Here is a 12,676-nt window from a genome sequence, read left to right on the forward strand (position 1 = left end):
CCTGGGCCCTGATGCCCAGCCTCCCACCCTCAGGCTTCACCCCCGAAGCAGCTCCTTACAGCAGGAGCAGTACAGCAGCTCCATGACCCGGAAGCAGTTGTCCAGCAGGGCTTTGGGCCGCACCAGCTTCAGGTTTGGCCCTGGGGCATTCAGGAGGGACAACACGGATTCCACCTTGGGGCTGACCTCCACGTCCTAGAAAGGAGGAAGCCATCAGGAGCGGTGGCAAGATGGAGCCGTACCCCAGGAGAGCCGTGGGGGCTGTCCAGTCACCTGGAGCTGCCCAAACCATGGAAGAAGGACCAGACTTCTGTGGCCATGAGCCTGGATCGCTATTTCTCACCATCTTCTTCCTGTGGGCGCAAGGAGGGTCCCAGATGCCACCCTTCACCCATGCACAACTCCAAGGCTCCGCTTTTCCATCTTTGGAAAAATGAGTAGACGGTGCAGGCCAGGACAGTGAGGAAAGTGGGGCATCCCACGCCCAGGAACGGCCACCCACCACCACGTGAGGACCCCCTGACCTGGGGAAACTGTCCTTCAGGAAGCAAAGACTTCCATCAACTCCAAGGAACAACAGAAGGCCCTCATAGGGACACTGAGGCTTAAGTCACATAGGCAGGGCAGGATGTCCAGCTCCAAGCTCGGGTGGTTTCTCTCCACGAGACTCAACAAAAGGGTCATGCGGGGTGCACCGTGGCACCGAGGGAGGGAAGTCCCCAGGCAGGAGGTCAGGGCCACTGTAGAAAGCATCATGGGAAAGGTGGGGGATGATCTTCTGGAAAGGGGTGACAGCCCAGGCAACATGTCCTGGGCCAAACTGTGTCCGTCTCCTCCCCCCCAAAAGCTGTGTCTTGGCCAGGTGCAGTGGCTCAAGCCTGTAATCCCAGCACTTTGGGAGGCTGAGGTAGGTGGATCATCTGAGGTCAGGAGTTCAAGACCAGCCTGACCAACAAGGAGAAACCCGTTTCTACTAAAAATACAAAATTAAAATTAGCTGGGCCTGGTGGTGCACACCTGTAATCCCAGTTTCTCGTGAGGGTGAGGCAGGAGGATCGCTTGAACCTGGGAGGCGGAGGTTGCAGTGAGCCAAGATTGCGCCATTGCACTCCAGCCTGGGCAACAAGAGCAAAAAAAACAAAAAAATAATGGAAGAAAAAGTTGTGTCTTGGTCCTACCCCTTGGTACCTGTGAAGGTGACCCTATTTGGAAATAGAGTGTTTGCAGAGGATCTCAGAAGGACATCATCCTGGATTTAGGGTAGGCCCTAATCCAATGACTGATGTCCTTGTAAGAGAAAGGTCACAGAGACATGGAAACACCAGGCGGAAGGCCATGAAAAGACTGAGACGTCCGGGCGTGCCAGCTCACACCTGTAATCCCAGCGCTTTGGGAGGTTGAGGCAGGCAGATCACTTGAGGCCAGGAGTTCAAAACCAAACTGACCAACATGGCGAAACCCCATCTCTACTAAAAATACAAAAATAGGCATGGTGGCAGGCACCTCTAACCCCAGCTACTCGGGAGGCTGAGGCAGGAAAACTGCTTGAACCCCGGAGGTGGAGGTTGCAGTGAGCCAAGATCGCGCCACTGCACTCCAGCCTGGGTGGCAGAGTGAGACTCCATCTCAAAACAAAACAAACAAAAGCCATCACAGAGGCCAGGCAGGGTGGCTAATGCCTGTAACCCCAGGACTTTGGGAGACTGAGGCAGGAATATCATTTGAGGCCCAGGGTTCAAGACCAGCCTGGGAAACATAGCGAGACCCCCATCTCTAAAATAATAAATAAATAAAATGAAATGAAATGAAAAACAAGAAAAAGAGCCACCAAGGAGATCAAGGAGTCTCCTGGCTTTGTAAGAATTGGGAGCCTTCCCACCAGTCTCCTCCCAGGAAAGCTCTAGGCAGCTGCAAAAACAGGTGCTGGTCCCTAAGCCCTTTTGCCATCCGAAGCTTACAGTTGGCCTGGGATGCTCTGCCCGCGGGCTGGACCTTGTCAGCAGCTGGCTAAGCAGGGCAGCAGGTGGGTCCCCAGGACAGGTGTGCACCAGACTCCTGAGGAGGGTAGGTGGGGACAGGGAGGGGTCCCACAGCACACACAGCCTGCATGGGTCATCCTGCCACCTTGTTTTTTTACTACAACTCAGGCTCTTTAGAGGACAATATCCCTGAGGCCTCAGATCAATTTCTCTGAGTGGGGTGGAGATAGGGGAATCTCTTTGTTTTTTTTTAAATTAACTAAAGTTCATAATTTACATTAGTGTTCACACTCTGTGTTGTACAGTTCTGTGGGTTGTGACAAATGTGTGCTCTCACGTATCCACCATGAACGTATTATACAGCATAGTTTGCAGGGTTTTTGGCTTTTTTTGTTTTTGTTGTTGTTATTTTGAGACAGGGCTTTTCACTCTTGTCACCCAGGCTGGAGTGCAATGATGGGATCTCAGCTCACTGCAACCTCCACCTCCCAGGTTCAAGCAATTCTCCTGCCTCAGCCTCCCAAGTAGCTGGGATTACAGGTGTGCGCCACCACACCCGGCCACTTTTTATATTTTTAGTAGAGACAGGTTTCACCATGTTGGCCAGGCTGATCTCAAATTCCTGACCTCAGGTGATCCACCCGCCTCAGCCTCCCAAAGTGCTGGGATTACAGGCATGAGACATGGTCGGCCTGCAGCACAGTTTCACTGCCCCAAACATTCCCTGTGCTCCATCTATTCTTCCCCACTCCCCCTCCCCCACCTCCACGACCCTCATGTTGCAGAAACAAAGAGGGTAGGATGACTGGCCCAGGATCCACAGGGAGAGAGGCAGAGGCTAGAACAGAGTCTCAGGGGCATCTCCTGTACCCCGAGCCTGGTCGGCATGGAACAGTGACCGCCTCCTCCTTCCACAGGCTTCTTTTCCTGCCTGCACCCCTCCCCCACTTTCCCACGCCCCTCGGTTGGTGCCATCTTTCCGTGTGTTCACCCCTCTCCTCACCAGCCCTTGGCCACACCTCATAGACTCATACACACACATGCACGCACCTGTGCACACACACGCCCTGCCTGCCACCCGCTGCACGGCTCACCGTGAGGCCCCGCTGGACATCCAGCAGCAGCGTCTGCACCTCCTGCAGATACTTCCAGGACGGGTGGCCCTCGAGCAGCACATCCTGCACCGACTCAGTGGCACTGAGACTCACCAAGACCCACAGATACCGCAACTCCCGCTCGCTCACCCGGGCCCTCTGCTGCAGAGACAGGGAAGTCACTGCAACCCCCGAGACACGAGCCCTCTGGGCTCGGACCACCCTCTCACCAGGGACTTGCCCCTGCAGAGGGAGCAGACAGGGGCGTCCGCTGCAGACAGTGAATGCAGCTGGTGCTGCTGGCCTGGGGCCTCTCCCCAGCCCCGAGAGCAGGCTGGTCCTTGGCCCAGGCACCAGGGCTAATCTGCTGTCAGGCTGGGGAGAGGCCCCAGGCCAGCAGCACCACCTGCCAAGCCCAGTGCACCTCTGAGGATGGGGCCCACTGGATGTCATGGGAGGCAGGGTCCCCCCAGCCCAGCAGGGGATTCTCACCAGCCTGGTGACATTGGCAATTCTGAACACCTCCTCGTAAGGCACGCCAATCTTGTAGTTGATGGGGAAGTAGTATTTCTAGAGAGGCACAAGAACAAACCATGAGGCCAGAAGTGGAAATGACCAGCAGGCTCCCCAACCTCCCAAATGATCTTTTTTTTAAAGTTAGTCTTACTCTGTCGTCCAGTCTGGAGTGAAGGGGCAGGATCATGGCTCACTGAAGCCTCAACCTCTCAGGCTCAGGCAAGCTTCCCACCTCAACCTCCCAAGTAGCTGGGACTACAGGTGTGTGGCACCATGCCCAGATAATGCCTTAATTTTTTGTAGAGATGGGGTTTCATCCTGTTGCCCAGGCTGGTCTTGAACTCCTGGGCTTAAACGATCCTCCCACCTTGGCCTCCCAAAGTGCTGGGATTACAGGCAGGAACCACAACACCTGGCCTCCAGATGAATTTTGATGTAAGAGGAGAGGACTCAGGGCCCAGCCCTTTGATGGCAGAGGTGGTCCTGTTCAGAGAGGTATGCCTGGCTCACAGCTGGGATAAAAACAGCTCACTTTCCTCTGGGACACAGGGAGGGTGGAACAAAACACACAATTCCTGTTAAGGCAGAAGTTTCAGGCTCAAGAGTGAGGACACGCTACTTCAAGAAAAATACATTATTATGTGATGGTTGCACAGCTCTGTGAACACACTAAAAACCATTGAGTTGTGCACTTTAAGGGGGTGAATTATGTCTCATACATAAATACATAAATTGTATGTCAGTAAAGCTGTTAAAAAAGACACTCACAAGGTGCAGTGGCTTATGCCTATAATCCCAGCACTTTGGGAGGCTGAGACAGATTCACTTGAGCTAAGGAGTCTGAGGTTACACTGAGCTGTGATCTCACCACTACACTCCAGCCTGGACAACAGTGACACCCTGTCTCTAACAGTTAATTAATTTTAAAAGATACATAGGTTAGCATGGTGGCTCACGCCTGGAATCCCAGCACTTTGGGAGGCTGAGGTGGGCGGATCACAAGGTCAGGAGTTCAAGACCAGCCTGGCCAACATGGTGAAACCCCTTCTCTACTAGAAATACAAAAATTAGCTGGGCATGGTGGCACCCACCTGTAATCCCAGCTACTCAGGAGGCGGAGGCAGGAGAATCGCTTGAACCCAGGAGGTGGAGGTTAAGGTGAGCCAAGATCATGCCATTGCACTCCAGCCTGGGCAGCAAGACTCCATCTCAAAAAAAAAAAAAAGTTTTAATTAGCTGGGTATGGGACTATAGCGCATGCCTGTAGTCCCAGCTACTAGCAAGGCTGAGGTGGGAGGATCATTTGAGCCTGGGAGGTGGAAGTTGCAGTGAGCTGAGATTATGCCATTGTACTCCAGCTTGGGCAACAGAGCAAGACACTGTCTCAAAAAAAAAAAGAAAAAGTTTTTTAGAAAAAGTTAAAAAAAAAAAAAAAGAAACAAAGAAAGAAAAGCATAGAGCCACACAGATATTTCCACTCAACAAAAAGAACCAAACGCTCCAATTTCTAGGTCTTTATCTCCCCGGCTAATAAGTGCCTGGGGTTCCTCAGAGAACTCCAGGTGTCCGTTCCTGAGTCATATGGCAAGTGCCGCCATGAAGGATTAAAATGAGACCAAGGAGGAGGGCTGGTGGACCCAGGAGATGGCAGGAGAGGGGTCGGTAAGTGCAGATCAGGTGCATGTGTAGGTTTCAGAGAAAGGCAGAGAAACGGGCGATGGTCTGCTCAGGGCTGACACAGGTCCTAGGAAGGGCCCTGAATGTCCAGAGACCTATGCCAGGTGAGCCCCAGCCCTCAGGGACAGGGACACAGCTGGTGCCCACGTGGTTACCATGTACTGAAGTCGGTTCCTGTACTGCAGTTTGTCCCGCAGAAAACCCGTGACAGTGCACTCCTCGCTCTGCGTCAAGGGCCACATCTCCAAATGCTCATTCCCCAAGGCCACGCTGAGGAGGATCCCAAGATCTGTGGACCACACACAACAAGGGCACATGAGCACCCTGCATCTCATCCACACCATCCACAACATCCAAAGCCGAGTGACCATCATCTGTTCTTGTAGGTGACGTGCACTGATAGGAAAGATGTGGTGGGGGGGGAAAGGATCCAGAATGCTTTCCCTGGGGTCTAGCTCCAGAACAGCAAAGTCAGGAAGGCAGGAGCAGTCCAGAGGGTCCACACCCACCCCACGCCAGCCACCAGAGCCCCCCAGGAGGCACGCCCCAGGGTCGACGTCTGGTGTCCCCGCTTCTCTCGCTCCATGGAGCAGGCAAAACCTCCCACCCAGGACAACTTCAGCCCCTGGTGTCCAGGTGACATGTTTTCAAAGCTCGTTGCTGGGTTTTCCAGCCAGGCATTCAGGAGATCCATCATCCTGGATTCTGGTTCCAATTTGACAAATGACTCTTCAGTCACCCACGCCACTTTCTTCCCTGCTCTATCTGATCTTAGTGTCCCTCCCAGCTAACTGTGCCAGCAGGTCTGTAGCGCCTTCCAGTCTGGTCATTCTGGGACATTAAGCAGATCTCACACTGGCTGCATCTCTTCTGGCCACAAATGAGAATGAGCCACTGGAACATTACCAGCCTTTGCCACTGGGGGTCACTGTGACTTCAAAGACAGCCTATACGATTTCCATGTGCCTTAACAGAAAAAATAGGAGAGAATTCGCAACAAATATGAATAAAGTCCATCAGAGCAGAAAGAATAAAACAGAAAAAGGCCAACAACTATCCAAAAGATCAGACTCATAAAGCAAGTAAATAAATTCACATTAAAACAATCAGATATAAGTTTTCTTTTTTTTTTTTTTGAGATAGGGTCTCCCTCGGTCACCCTGGCTGGAGTGCAGTCGTGGAATCATGGCTCACTGCAACCTAGAACTCCCAGACTCAAGTGATCCTTCCGCCTCAGCCTCCAAGTAGCTAGGACTACAGTTGCACGCCACTACGCCTGCTAATTTTTATATTTTTTGTAGAGAAAGGGTACTGCCATGTTGTCCAGACTGGCCTCCAACTCCTGAGCTCAAGCAATTCTCCTGCCTCAACATCCCAGAGTGCTGACATTATAGGCATCAACCACTGTACTCAGCCCATTTTTCATATATTCAAATAAAAAAGTTTTTTGTGGTTTTGGGTTGTTGGGGCTATTTATTTGAGACAGGGTTTTGCCATGTTGCCCAGGCTTGTCTCAAATGCCTAGTCTCAAGCGATCCTCTCTTGTGGCCTCCTGATTAGCTGGAATGAGAGACACATGCCACTGCACCTAGCTTTTTTTTTTTTTTGAGACAGTCTCCCTCTGTTGCCCAGGCTGGAGTGCAGTGGCGCAATCTCAGCTCATTGCAACCACTGATTCCCAGCTTCAAGCAGTTCTACCTCAGCTCCCGAGTAGCTGGGATTACAGGCACCCAACACCATGCCCAGCTAATTTTTGCATTTTTAGTAGAGATGGGGTTTTACCACATTGGCCAGGCTGGTCTCGAACTCCTGACCCCAGGCTATTCACCCTCCTCGGCCTTCCAAAGTGCCAGGTGCCACTGCACCCAGCTGTTCTTTTTTTTGAGACAGAATCTTGCTCTGTCACTCAGGCTGATGTACAGTGGCACAATCTCAGCTCACTGCAACCTCCACCTCCTGGGCTCAAGCAATTCTTGTGCCTCATGCCTCAGCCTCCCAAGTAACTGGGATTACAAGCAGGGGCCACCACACCCAGCTAATTTTTTTGTATTTTTTGTAGGGACAAGGTATCGCCATGTTGGCCAGGCTGGCCTCAAAACTCCGGAGCTCAAGCAGTTCTCTTACCTCAGCATACCAAAGGGCTGAGATTACAGGCATCAGCCACTGTACCTGGCCATATTATTAAAATTATTAAAAGCTCATTTTGTTTTAAAAATGAATAATTAGTACTAGATGCCCACATAGCACTCCAGCCTGGGCAGCAAGAGCAAAAAATTCCATCTGAAAAAAAAAATAAAAATCCAAAAACTATGCTGTGTAATATGTTCATGGTGATGCTGGCCAAGCAGTGAGGCAAGTGCTGTCCTGAAAAGCAATTTCGTGATTTTTGTTATTAATGGATTTGATAGTACCCACACTCTTCCAATCACTAAGCCTTAAAAATGCCCACACTCTTTCACCCTCTAAATTCACTTCTAGAAATAAATTGGAAGAAAAGCAAAAGATATAACCAAAAATTTATGAGCAAAAACAGAGAGAGCAGCATTTATTTTATAATAGTGAAAATCTGGAAATGGCCTAGATGGCCCATTATAATACCTGTGTCCAACAAAAATCACATTGTCAAAGCTTTGCCTGTGTTATGTGAACTTAAAAAACAGCATCACTCAACGCTATCTGTGTTCATAGCATGACTGTACCAAATCTCTACGGGAGATTTTTTAGTGTTTTTCTTTTGAAATAAGGTCTTGCTCTGTCACCCAGGCTGGAACGCAGCAGCACTGTCATTGTTCACTGCAACCTCAACCTCCTGGGTTAAAGCAATCCTCCCACATCAGCCTCCCAGCAGCTGGGACTGCAGGTGCCAACACCACACCCAGCTAATTAAAAAAATTTTTTCTGTAGAGACGAGGTCTTGCTCTTTTGCCCAGGCTGGTCTCAAACTCCTATGCTCAAGCGATGCTCCCACCTTGGCCTCCAAAAGTGCTAGGATTACAGGCATGAGCCACCACACCTGGCCTTGCAGGGCATTTTTTATGTGCTATAATCCATATATATTATTGCTATAGACAAAAGCAATAGCCATCCTCTTTTTTTTTTTTTTTTTTTTTTGGCAAAAGCAGTCAGGCAGGCTGTCACCTCCCTGAGCCACCTGAAGCTATGAGTAGGAATTACTGATTGGACTTTCCCCACTCCCCAGCATCTCGGAAGACTTTTGTACTTACCGCCCCTCTGGTCTGGGCCACACCACCCATTTGCTACTTCCCCACCTCCCTCTCCAAACCTGCCCTGCTCAGGTTTCCTGCCTGACCTTTGCTCCTTTGGGACCTCCCACCGGGAGTGCCCTTACTCAGCTCAGAGCCTCAGGTCTCCTCAAGCCCTGTGCCCCATATAGCCCCAAATTTTTTGCAAGACTGCGAGTTTGCAATCTGTCTTGCACTTCCTCTCTCTTTCTTTCCCTGTGCCTGACACAGTATTGGGCCAGAGGGACAGATAAACATGAACTGAACCAGTGTTTGCCCCTTCAATATCTGCTTGCTTTCTGTCCTAAGTCCTGAACCTCTCAGCTTGGCACCCACCCTTGCAGTTCAAGATCATCCCTGCAGGTCAAGATCATCCCTGCCTCCTGGGCTCATGCTTTGCCCGTGCTGGGTACCCTCTCCCACTACAGACCTCCTTCAAAGCCTCCCAGAGACTCTTCTCTCCCCTCATCACCCCACCAGAGTCTCCCCTGCCTGCACCAGCCCCAACTGGTCTTTGTCTCCAGTACCACCTTCCCCATTCACTCATGACCTTGACTTTAGTATGTGAATCCATAAGGCAGTTAAACACCGCACAGTACAGTGTGCTGAACACTTTACATGTGCGTTTGAGGATCTGCTTCAAGGGGTAGAAATGGGAGCAGACATCAGCCTCCCTTGAGAGCTGGTTAAGGCACAGGTCATCCGGCCCCGCCCCAGAGTCTCTGCTCAGCAGGTCTAGGATGCGGCCAGAGAGTCTACCTTTCTAACAAGTTCCCAGGTAAAGCTGTGGCCATTGGTCTGGAACCGCAGACCTACAGCAACAGTTGCAAGCCTCTGGTCCACAGGGGTTTCACATAAAAATTCACAATTTCAGCTTTTCTTTAAAACAAAAATCAGTACCTCTGTCCATACTGGGTCTTTTTTCCTATATGGCCATCACCATTGGCCGTCTACTCTACCCCCTAATCCTACAGCAGCTGCCCTTCTCTGTGTCCTGTTCTGGGGCCCTGGGGACCCGGCAGCTGGGGACCCGGCAGCTGTGGCCTCGAGGCAGGGGCTGTGCCGTGGAGTGACACTGCACCTTCCAGCCTGGCACAGTGGGCACACAGGCTGCCCTGGAAGCCCTGTCCACAGGTGATCTGCCCCTCCCCCAGCTGGGCAGCCTTCCTCTAAGGCTGCAGCCCCAAACATCACTCCTAAGTATCAGTTTCTTATTTTGCTGCCTCCACCCATCCAGAGAAACAGGTTACCAAACAGGGTCCAGGCAGGGGCAGCACAGCTCCAACCTCAAGGCCACTGTCCCCCACATGCTCTGCATACCAGGAACCCCACAGCCAGTGCCACCCCTGACCCTGGTCAAGAGACCCCCGCCTGCCCTCATCTTACCCCAGAAGCAAGAACCTGCAAGATAGGCTGGGCACGAAGGCTCACGCCTGTAATCCTAGCACTTTGGGAGGCCAAGGCAGACAGATCACCTGAGGTCAGGGGTTCATGACCAGCCTGGCCAACCCCGTCTCTACTAAAAAGACAAAAATTACGGCCGGGCACGGTGGCTCACGCCTATAATCCCAGCACTTTGGGTTGGGATTGAGGCTGAGGCAAGTGGATCACGAGGTCAAGAGATCGAGACCATCCTGGTCAACGTGGGGAAAACCCATCTCTACTAAAAATACAAAAATTAGCTGGGCATGGTGGTGCACACCTGTAGTCCCAGCTACTCGGGAGGCTGAGGCAGGAGAATTGCTTGAACCCAAGAGGCAGAGGTTGCAGTGAGCCGAGATCGAGCCACTGCACTCCAGCTTGGGTAACAAGAGTGAAACTCCGTCTCAAAAAATAAAAATAAAAATACAAAAATTACCTGAGCGCAGTGGCAGGTGCCTGTAGTCCCAGCTAGTCGGGAGGCTGAGACATGAGAGTTGTTTGAACCTGGGAGGCAGAGGTTGCAGTGAGCTGAAAAAGTGCCACTGCACTCCAGCCTGGGCAACAGAGCCAGACTCAGTTTTAAATAAATAAATAAAATAAAAATAAATAAAACAACCTGCAGGACAGAGAGGGGCTGAAGAAAGGTCCGCATGAGTACAGTGCTCCCTTCCTGGTTCCCTGGCCCCAGGTCGGGGGCAAGAGGGACCTGCCCCCTCCCTGTGATGACCCTATGTGCAGTGACAAGTAAGCCTTGTCACTCCCAGCCCCAGGGACCAAATCTGAACCTGTGCTGCGGGTTAAATAGCATCTCCTCCAAATCCACATTTACCCAAACCTCAGAGCGTGACCTTGTTTGGAAATAGGGTCTCTGTGAAGTAGGAGGTAGGACCAACTCCAGAGGCGGAGCTCTGACACCGGAGCAAAGTGGAAACAGGGATAGATGGGCAGAAGCAGCATTCGAAAAGACACGCCCAGCAGTGTACCCTGTGAGTTTACCATTGCCATGGCAACACCTGGGCGTTACCACTCCATTCCACGGCAATGACCCAGTAACCCAAAAGTTACTACCCCTTCCCGAGACATGTCTGCATAAACTGCCCCTTAATCTGCATGCAATTTGAAGTGGGAATAAATATGACTGCAAATGCCCCTGAGCTGCTCCCCAGTACAACTCCTCTGGCACAGCCCTATTCTGCAGGAGCTGGCACGGAGCTGTAACACCTCTTCAGTAAAGCTGTTTTCTTCTAACAGCAGCTTGCCTTGAATTCTCTCTGAGCCAAAGCCAAGAACCCTCTCAGGCTAAGCCCCACTTGGGGGCTTGCCTGTCCTGTGCCACTTGCAGGTGTTATTAAATGAAGGATGTCGGGATGAGCCCATCTGGTATTTAGGCAGCTCCCTAAATCCAATGACGAATGTCCCTGGAAGAAAAAGAGGGGACACAGAGACACACAGAGTCCGGCCACATGAAGACAGAGGCAGATCTGAATGACTTGGCCACAGGCCAAGGAGGCCAAAGCCGCCAGGAGCTGGAAGAGGCAAGGAAGGCTCCTTCCCAGTGCCTTTGGAGGGAACCTGGCCCTGTGGATACCCTGATCTCACACTTCAGTCTCCAGAACTGTGAGACAATATGTTCCTGTTGCTCTAAGCCACCCGAAGAGTACTAATTGGTTATGGCAGCCCAACTTCCTCAGCACCTCAGCCCCTGAGCACCAGCCCCCACCTCAATCTGCTGCCCCTCCTCTCCCTCATTCCCCAGCCAGTCCTAGCCCAGTCCTTAGACACGCCTCCTGGAGCTTTCTCCCCTCTCCCTTGCTTTTCTCTTTGCTTTCTTTCTTTCGGCCTTCCTTCCTTTCCTTCTGTCGTTTCTATCTTCTCTCTCTCTCTCTTTCTTTTTTTATAGGGTCTCACTTTGTTGTCCAGGCTGCGGTACAATGATGCAACCCTCACTCACTGCAGCCTCAATCTCCTGGGCTCAAGTGATCCCCCCACCTCAGCCTCCTGAGTAGCTGGGATTATAGGTGCATGCTGCCACACCGGCTAATTTTTCTTTTTTTAGAGATGGGGTCTCACTATGTTGCCCAGCCTGGTTTCAAACTCCTGGCCTCAAGCCATCCTCCTGCCGTGGCCTCCCCAGTGCTGGGATCACAGGTGTGAGCCACCTGCTCAGCATCCTTTGCCTTTCATTCACACCTCCACCTCCAGAATGACCCTCATTTCCTCCTGTGCAGACAGTAACAACAGCAACTCCTACAAGCACCGCCAGACTGATCTTCAGGAGCAGAGGAACTCCCAAGCACGACTCCACCCCCGCTGGCTCTCAAATCCTCCAGGGCTGCCTGCTGTGGGTGAGGAAGGCACGCTTTGCCTGGCTTCCAAGGCCTCAGCCACCTGGGTCCAAACCAGCTTCCAGCCTGGCCTTTCATCAACCTGTCGCCGAAACTTTGCTCACATTGGTCCCTCTCCCTGGAACACAGGCCTCATGACCTCAGGTCTACCTGTATGAACACCACCCCACCTTCCAGACCATTTCCAGCAGCCTGTCCCCTACGCTGTACCCCTGATCCTCATGACCTAGGCGCTTCCAGAACACTAGGTCCACCACCTGTCCCTAACGTCCCAACCCTTTGTTGTATCTTTTCACAAGGGCCAGCGTGGAGCCAACTCTTCTCTGAATCCCTCCAAGGCTCATACCCATGGCCTCAACCAGTTTCCGAGCACTCAACCCTGTGCCAGGCACTGGAGACAG

General features: G+C 51.8%; 1 protein-coding gene across 2 annotated transcripts in view; it reads right to left on the minus strand.

Moving 5' to 3' along the window:
• IL34 (interleukin 34) overlaps positions 1 to 12,676 on the minus strand; it is a 75,403-nt gene that overhangs the window by 1,641 nt on the left and 61,086 nt on the right. Inside the window, exons 3-6 of one of the 2 annotated variants that reach the window (XM_032284428.1) lie at positions 5,422 to 5,555; positions 3,566 to 3,643; positions 3,074 to 3,235; positions 60 to 195 (exon numbers count right to left, since the gene is read on the minus strand). In XM_032284428.1, the coding sequence (XP_032140319.1) occupies positions 60 to 195; positions 3,074 to 3,235; positions 3,566 to 3,643; positions 5,422 to 5,555 (510 nt within the window). The remainder of the gene's footprint in view (positions 1 to 59; positions 196 to 3,073; positions 3,236 to 3,565; positions 3,644 to 5,421; positions 5,556 to 12,676) is intronic. The other variant, XM_032284429.1, reaches the window with a different exon arrangement.

This window comes from Sapajus apella, unplaced genomic scaffold, assembly GCF_009761245.1.
Source record: "Sapajus apella isolate SASKATOON/1434 unplaced genomic scaffold, GSC_monkey_1.0 scaffold15, whole genome shotgun sequence".
Classification (NCBI taxonomy): Eukaryota; Metazoa; Chordata; class Mammalia; order Primates; family Cebidae; genus Sapajus; species Sapajus apella.